Source organism: Cuculus canorus, chromosome 25, assembly GCF_017976375.1.
Source record: "Cuculus canorus isolate bCucCan1 chromosome 25, bCucCan1.pri, whole genome shotgun sequence".
Lineage (NCBI taxonomy): Eukaryota > Metazoa > Chordata > Aves > Cuculiformes > Cuculidae > Cuculus > Cuculus canorus.
The window spans coordinates 2,439,148-2,447,354 of NC_071425.1; the positions used below are offsets into that span (position 1 = coordinate 2,439,148).

The following is an 8,207-nucleotide window of genomic DNA, read 5'->3' on the forward strand; positions in this document are numbered from 1 at the left end:
AACCGGGCGGGTCCTGGGGCACACAGCGACACAGTGGCCAAGCCCCAGGGACACGCTGGGGAAGGTCCTGGGCCGCATGGGATACAGTGACCGAGCCCCAGGGACACACTGGGATATACTGGGACACAGTGGGCAACCCCCAGGGACACACTAGGACATAGTGGGATATACTGGGACAGAGTAGACAACCCCCAAGGGCACGCTAGGACCTAGTGGGATATACTGGGACACACTGGGAATACAGTAGGATATATTGGGACATAGTGGACAGGCCCCAGAGGCACACTAGGACGTAGTGGGATATACTGGGACACAATGGGGAACTCCTAGGGCCATAGTGGGACATACTGGAACAGAACAGGCAAGCCCCAGGGCCACACTGGGAAGCTTCTGGGGAGAGAAGCCCCAAACCTCACTGCTGCTGCCCGCTCCTCCACAGAGAGAGTAATGCCATCCACCATGGTCCTCCCTCCTCTCCTTTGCCCAGATCCAAACAAACCTGAAGCCCAGGCCCAGCTCCAGCCCCTCTCCCCATCCCTGTGCCTCACTGGGGGAGGCGATATCCTGGGTAGGAACCCCCCAAAACCACGTTATCCAAACCACCAAGAGTGTTACGTCTTTATTTCTGAAGCAGGGAGAGTGTTGGTTTTGCTGGAGGTGCAGGAATGCGGCTGGGCAGAACCTGGCATGGCCCTGTCACCCGGCAGCACAGGGATCGGTGGCGATGGCACAGCCGGGAATGAGTGCGGCCCAGTCCGGCCATGGGGTCAGCATCCCCTCGGTGCTCCTGCATAGCTCCAAGGATGTATTTCTCCCTTCTGCGCTGCCCCTGGGACTCCCAGCGCTGTTTTCCTTGGCCTCACAGGATGGCACAGGGCTGGGATTCACTGGTGCCGGGATCACCACATGTGCCGATACGGAAAGGCAACCTCCACACAGAGCACCACCAGCGCCTCGGAGCAGTTGTGCCGCTGCCCGGCCAGCAGCCGGCCTTCACCCAGCCGCGTGGCCAGACCCTCGCCGGGGCCGGAGCTGCGCCAGCCCTGGCAATCTCTCCGGCGAGCTTGGCCGCCGCGCAGTGTGGATCCGTGCCAGGCCAGCCGGCGAGGCCTGGAGATAGGGATGGGGTGAGAAGAAATCGAAGGCACCCCCACTCTGGCTCTTTCCACCAGCTCTTGCCTCGGTGCAGGTGCCAGGAGCTTGGGGGAACGCGCTGCAGACCCCCCAGCCCCAGCCTGGGTGCTTTATGGAATAGTTTGGGGTGAAAGGGACCTTAAAGATCAGTTCCAACCCTGTGCGCTGCGGGCAGGGACGCCTCCCACCAGACCAAGCTGGAGTCCCCATCCCACCTGGCCTTGGATGCTTTTGTTGGTGACACCTGCTGCCACCTCTCTCACAGCCAGACTCACCAGAGAGGATCCGTCAGGACGTTGTGCCCGTTGAAGGAGTAGATGGGGCTCCGTGGGGTGGCACCAGCCTGGCCCTCAAAAAGGGAGCTCCAGGACTTCGCCAACAGTTGGCCCTGTGGGCACAAGCGGCAGTGCTGAGCCGAGGGGCTGCGGTGATGCCTCCGGTTCCTCCCAGCTCCCCAAAACACAAACGGGGGACACCTGCCTTCAGGTTGACGATGGGGAGAGTCCTGTCTGTCCTCTTGACGATGGAGACCAGGTCCTGGGTTGGGGCTGACAGGAATGCCCGGAAGGTGCCGTAGAGCCGAGCCTCTTGGGACTGGCGGTAGCACTGCAGGTCGGCGCCGCGGATTCCACTCATGTCACCGGCAAGGGGCACGTTCAGGGCGGCCAGACGGAGCTGGTGGGGGGAGACAGGGCAGGAGAGAGGCTCCGGCATGGCCAGGCATCATCTCTACTCCCCATTTCTCAGAGGGTGTGAGCCTCCAGCAGTGCTGCCCAGGCACGGAGGTGTCCCCCAGATCTCTCTCCCATGTCTAGGCCACCCATTCCCCACCCGTTGCTTACTGATGGGATCCGTGGGGCGACAGCGGTTGGCAGGATCTGGGGCAGCCCTTGCCTCTCATCCTTCTGGACCTGGAATAACGTGGCTCAGGTCAGCACAGGGGCATCTATCCCAGTGCCATGGCTGCTGTACCCTCCCCATCCCAACACGACTCCAGGCTCTGTGTGCGCGGGGCTGGTGCTGCCCTGCTGACAGCCCATCATCATCTCCATGGCATTAGCCCATCATCATCTCCACGGCATTAGCCCATCTCCTCCACTGCATTAGCCCATCTCCTCCACGGCATTAGCCCTCCCGGCATAGCTGGACCAACATCAGTGCTCACCAACGAGTCCACTGGGGCCAGCGTGGTCGCCCTCGTGTTGGGACCTCTCGTCTGCACCCGCTTTGCCTCCTGGATGAAGAGAACAGTCCTGTGGGGGCCTGTTCACCCCCAGAAGACAAAGGGGGGCTCTGTCCCCTTGCTGGGACGCGAGTGGACCCAGTGACTGCCCATACCCCTCACCTGGTACTGTGGGGTGGAAGCAGAGGGATCATCACCAGCGAGGAAGGACTCTGAATCCTCCAGCTGCTCAATGCAACGAGCAAAGGGATGGGTTAAGGGGGAGCTGGGTCAGGGACAAATCCTGCTGCTCCAGGGACAAATCCAGCCTGGTGCCAGCACCAGGGCTGCAGCCTGACCCCTCCCTGTAGGGACCCCACGGGACATCCTTTGAGCATGGTACCAGAATGCGGCTCCAGCCGGTGGGGGTCCGGAGGAAGGCACTGCTTCCTTCCCGCACGTAGACCAAGGTCCCCTCGGGAATGGCTCTGCCCGACTTCAGCATCACCTCCTTGGACCTGAAGACCCACGTCTGGCGCTGGGGGGGAATGGAGGTGTTCAGGGCCCAGGTGTGGTGTACGAGGCAGCCGGACAGCTTGGAACGCTTGCCCGTAGTCGCAGCCAAGGACGCACCTGGAGATCAGCATGGGAGTCCGGCAGCTCCATCTGAGGGATGTCAGCATCTGGGGACACCAGAGAGAGGGGTGTCACGAGGTGCTCCAGTACCACAGGGACACAGTGGTGGGAGCCAGGTTGTGGTGCCAGGGAGCTGTGCAAGATGGCACAGCGGCAGCACCTACAAATGGATTGAAGACCTTGCAAAAGGTATTTATGAGGAGGTTGGAGCCCCGAAAACACCTGAGAAATTCCCTTACCTGCTGTCCAGGCTGCATTGGCAGCTCCCTGTGAAGGCAAACAGTGCCCATTACTGCCGCTGGGCACAGGAACACCCTTCTCCTGGCACGCAGGGAGGGGACAGGGTCCCTCTTGGGGACATTGAGGCCACGGCTTACCGGCTGCTTGCAGGGTGTCTGGGGACGGATGGGGTAAACCCTCTGGAAGCAAAGACAGGCTGTTTGTGGGGAGCCCCTTGTGCCGTGCACGCTCACGCGTGTGTGCACCAGCACAAGCGTGTGCACAGCACGTGCTGGACCTTACATTGAGGTAGAGGAGACCTGGTGCTCCTGGGGGGCCGGGAGGTCCGGGGGGTCCAGGGTTCCCGGGGGGACCTCGAAGACCCTATGGTAGAGCAGTGCAGAGATTGGATTGGGCTATTTTGGTGCTGCCTTGCTGTAGGGGCAGCTATAGGACACCCCACTGCTGTCTCCCACCCCTCCCACTCTGTTGCCCTCCCCAGGCACGCGGGCAGAGTCTCTCACATGGGGGATTATCGCTCCGTAAATCTCCGGTTCTTCTTTGCTACCCTGCACAGAAAGATGGAAGATTAAGGATGATCTTCATCCCCACCTATCCATCCTTCATCCCTCCATCCACATCCCAGCCAGGGCTGCGAGCCCTGTGGTGCTCCTGGTGGGGTGAGCCATGGCACGGACCGCACGGAGCTGCCTGGGCTCTGGTAGCAGGGTCCCCCCAGCCCGTTTGGGGTCCCTGGCTCCCTTGAAGACTCACCGTTCGGTACCCGCTCATGGGCACCCAGGAGCCAGACTGGCTGCCAGTGCTGGGGAAGGGGTGGTGGCCTGGTTTGCATCCGTGTTCCCCGTAGCAGCACCCCTGGGTGAGCCGCAGAGAGGCACGATTAGACCCTGTGCTGGGTAGTGGGCACGGGTGTGCCATGCATGTGGGTGTGCGTGGCTGCAGTGCAAGCTTGCATGGGTATGCACAAGTTTGCACATTCCACGCATGCTTGGATGCGTGCATTTGCATGCATCCCAGAGGATGGCAGGACTTGCTGCCCCCTCTCTTGCCCCAGCCTATCTGGGGACTCTGGTGGTGCCGCTGGGCAAGGCGAAGGCTGGCGCTGCCCTGGCACAGAGGGCTGAGGGGGAGTCGAGGCAGCACATGGGGCTCAGGGATTCACATTCAGGGTGTGGGGACAGGACCCCCCCAAACTTCTCCCCATGCACCAGTGCCCGCAGCTACAAACCGGCTCTCCGGGGTCACCCTTTTCTCCCTAGAAGGAAAGCAAAGGTGCTGTTGTTGCCTCAGCTCTGTGGGTTCCCCCAGGAGCTCGCAGCCCCCCGGCACGGCACTGCGCCTTGCTCCATAGGGTGATACCCACCATGGGGTGATACCCACCATGGGGCTGTTTGGTTTTATGCTGCTGTTGGGGTGCTGCCCCAGCCAACATGGTCCAAGTGCCCCCACCTACCACCCGCAGTGTCCCCCCTCGCAGCTCACCTTGGGTCCTGGTGGCCCAGCTGATCCCTGGTGTCCTGCATGGCGTGAGTCACACTGGAAGCAGCGGATGTGCTGGGATGAGCGCAGGGCTGCCCCCATCCTCTGAGCACCTGCAGCCCCAGGACCCCTTACTCACCCTGTAGTCCCCTGGTGGTCCTGGTGGCCCCATGGGACCAGGCATACCTGGAGCACCCGTCTCTCCAGTCCGTCCAGGGCTCCCCGGCACGCCCGGCAGTCCATGTTCGCCCTTCTCACCCTGCCAGCACATGGTGCATGGGGTGGGGATTGTGGGGGCTCAGCACCCCACATCCCCTGGGCCCCACAGTGACAGGGATGGGGCAGCCCCAGAGTGCTCCGAGAGGCTCAGTGTTGGATGCTTGGAGCAAAACAATGGACTGGTGCACCCCCAGCTGCTCTGTCCCCACTCTGTTGGCTGTGCTCTGGTCCCAGTGCCATGGATGGGTTGGTTGGTTCCCCTTACCTTTGGTCCAGGGAATCCTGGCTCCCCTCGGAGTCCTGGTTTGCCAGGGAGTGATGCAGGTCCTGCAGGACCTGGGGGTCCTTTGTGCCCAGGTGCTCCGGGGGGACCTTGTGACCCTGGGAGCCCTGGTGCCCCTGGGGGTCCATCTGGTCCAGCAGAGCCTGGAGACCCTGGAAGTCCTTCAGGCCCAGGGAAACCAGGTGGTCCCACAGCCCCCGGTGGGCCAGGGGGTCCCGGCTGCCCCTCCCGCCCGGGTGGGCCCTGGGGACCTTCATGGCCTGGGTAGCCAGGGGGTCCGGGCAGCCCGGGGGGACCTGGGGGTCCTGGGTTCCCTGCAGGGCTGGATGCTCCCAGCTGCATGTTCAGGTTGGAGAGGAAAAAAGAGAGCAGAGTTGGTGAATGGTTGCATCCATCCCTGTGTCACCCTCCCCTGGGCTACCCACTCTCACAGCCCCCCACCCCCCCATCCCAGTTTTCCCAGTCCCTGCTGGTCCAGCCAGGGATGGACACCACAGCCACTGCCAGCATCAACCACCAGCCCCAAAATTGCTCACCTACACCCCCCATGCCATCACTTACCTCATTCTCTGATCCCCTGGGGAGGGCGGCAGGCACAGGGGGGCTCCTGGCTCCACCAGTGCCTGGTGGTCCCGGGGGCCCTGGTGGTCCTGGAGGACCTGGGGGTCCCCGAGGACCCTGGTGACCTGGCTGTCCTGGGCTGCCAGTCTTCCCTTTCTCCCCAGAAAGTCCAGGCTGGCCTCTCTCTCCTGGGTACCCTCGGTCACCTTTCTCTCCCTGCCAGGGGAAGACAGAGCCTGGATCCCAACTCCTTGCACTCTTCTCAGCTGACACCCACCATGGGCACACGCTTTCCGCTGGCATGAATTGCGCCCCCAACCCAGATCCCAAAGTGAGAAGCCAAATCCCTAACAGAAAAAAAGGTTTTGCACAGTCAAATAAAAAAAAAAGCACCTTTGGACCAGGGGGGCCAGGGCGCGCGGGGCACACACAGCCGGAGCCGTTGCGGATCTGGAGAGGGAAAGAGCAGTGAGATGGGAGCTCCAGCTGCCAGGGATTGGCACACCCCAGCACAAAGGTGCTCTGTGCCCACCTCTCACCTGGAGAACAGGGTCTGTCTCTGGGGTCAGTGGTACCCGCTGGGGCAGCACCATCGCCGTCGTCTGTGCCGAGGAGAAGATGGGCTGAGTGTGAGATCCCTGAGCACCATCCCCATCCTGCCCTGCCAGCCTGCTCCCCCCTGAGCCCCTCGTCTGGGTGCCCATCCCAGGCTGCCCCTTGAAGCCCCCTCAGGAACCAGGACTCCTCTACCACCTTGATCTGCAGGAACTCCTCTTCCTCTGCGCTCCCCTCAAAGATCTTCGGGGCAGCTGTGGGTCGGTGCTGCAAGGACAGACAGGGAGAGCTCAGTGTGGGGCTGGGGGGGTCCTAGGGGACAGTCCCACAGATATTGTTGCCCACAGCCCCGTGTGTGAGCTGCAGGGGGACACCAGGAGCTGCCGTGGCTCCTTTTCGAGGGGTAAAAGGTAGCTGAGCCATGGTTTTGGGGCTGGAGGGTGGCATTCTGCCCTGGCCAGGCTGGAGCAGCTGTGCTCCAGGGCACAGATAAAGGGAAGGGATCCCAGCAGAGTTCTAGGAGGGATGGGATGCTGCATGAGGAAAAGCACCTGGCCTCGCATGCGCAGCCGAGCATGGCCTGGGTCCTTCGCTGCCCCCCTGGCGAGGGGTTCCCGGCGTCTGGGGGCTGTTGCCAGCGGCGGTTTGTTCAGCAGCACCTTCTGCGTGGGCTCCGCTCTGTCAGCATCTCTGTCTGCAGGAGCAATGGGGCAAGAGGTGGCAGGGCTGGAGGGGGACCAGGGTGGCACTGCACTCCCATTCCTGGCCACTGCAATGCCATCAGCAGCGCTGGAACCCCACATTACCCTCCAGCCTGACACCGGAGGTGTCCTCTCTTTGCTAGGGTGCAGGAATAGGGGCTGCCGGGGAAGCTGTGACCCCATCCCACCAAGCCTACCTTCTTCGCCATCCAGGGTGGGTGCTGTGGGGCTGGTGCTCGGATCTGGGGTGGTGTCCTCCAAGCCCAGAGGGTAAAACCACTGGGCTGTAGCAAAGGGCAGGTGTCCGGCCAGCACGGAGAGGATGCAGAGCACGTGGAAGAGGCGCTGGGAGCTGCTGCACCCCATGCCTTGGGACCGGGCTGCCCAGGACCGTGGGGTATGGCTCATCCCACTTGCCTGCGCTGTCTGCTCCTGCTGCCCCAGCCCAGCTCCTACTGTTATCACCACGGCCCCCACACTGCCCGACACGCCTCCTTGCCCGCCCCGGCACCCACATCCCATGGATCACATCCAGCAGGGGGCTGAGCACCCACGCAGCCACATCGCCCTCTGCCCCGCTGGCTGGGGGCAAGGAGGGCAGCCGGGAACTGCGGGGAAGGAAGCCAAGGCCAGGAGGAGCTGCTGGAACTGAGTCCAGGGAGAACCAGAGAGGAGATGCTGCTTGGAAATGGGGAGTAACACCAGCAAGGAGGGGAGTGGAAGGGGCTGGATGAGAGCAAGGGACATTGGCCACAGGGTCTGCCTGGCTACTGGTGCTGGGAGAAGATGGGCTCATCGGCCAGCCGGGCTGAGCGCTGGGGATGGGGCTGCAAGAGCCCAGGAGGCATAAAGGTCCTGCAGTGCGTGCAGTCACTGCATCTCACAGAGCAACCAACCTGCATCTCCCTGTCTCCCCCCTTGGCTGGGCTATCCAGCCCTCTGTGACCCCCAGCCCCCCTTCTCCCCCTGCCCTGCCGCCTCTCCCTGGGGCTGGAATCACTCTAGACCCTGCCTGGGGGAGTTGCAGGGAAGCAGCCTGAGCTCCCCCTCCAGCCTTGGGACCCCCAAAGAGCCCCTGAGGTTGGGAAAGATGTGCTGGGAGCCCACAGAGCCCCGGGTGCTGGTTCCATGAGGCTGCCTCATCTCAGGCAGGAGACCTGTCCTGCACCAAGCACAGAGCATCCTCCTTGGCTGCAGAGCTTTGATCTCAGGGTTGGGAGGCAGCGTGGCTGGGGGG

General features: G+C 62.8%; 1 protein-coding gene across 1 annotated transcript; it reads right to left on the minus strand.

Moving 5' to 3' along the window:
• Window positions 1-615: 615 nt before the first annotated feature.
• On the minus strand, window positions 616-7,336 carry LOC104054504 (collagen alpha-1(XVIII) chain-like). The gene is made up of 23 exons (XM_054088086.1): window positions 7,168-7,336; window positions 6,821-6,963; window positions 6,468-6,536; window positions 6,254-6,316; window positions 6,108-6,164; window positions 5,715-5,930; window positions 5,136-5,489; window positions 4,791-4,910; window positions 4,655-4,708; window positions 4,401-4,427; window positions 3,926-4,027; window positions 3,676-3,720; window positions 3,455-3,535; window positions 3,310-3,351; window positions 3,172-3,199; window positions 2,930-2,979; window positions 2,700-2,834; window positions 2,480-2,542; window positions 2,300-2,368; window positions 1,977-2,045; window positions 1,615-1,809; window positions 1,410-1,522; window positions 616-1,110 (listed from the first exon to the last, which is right to left on the minus strand). Exons 1-23 carry the CDS (start codon window positions 7,334-7,336, stop codon window positions 900-902), a joined length of 2,475 nt encoding a protein of 824 aa, XP_053944061.1. The 3' UTR covers window positions 616-899.
• Between the last annotated feature and the right edge of the window lie 871 nt (window positions 7,337-8,207).

Excerpts from the sequence above, each read along its gene's own strand:
- LOC104054504 (XM_054088086.1), bottom strand. The coding sequence starts at position 7,336 with ATGGGGTGCAGCAGCTCCCAGCGCCTCTTCCACGTGCTCTGCATCCTC. Across the intron at positions 4,028-4,400 it reads AGGGTGACCCCGGAGAGCCG|GGGTGCTGCTACGGGGAACA; the intron begins GTTTGTAGCTGC and ends CGGCTCACCCAG. Across the intron at positions 1,810-1,976 it reads TCGCCCCACGGATCCCATCA|CTCCGTCTGGCCGCCCTGAA; the intron begins GTAAGCAACGGG and ends TCCCCCCACCAG.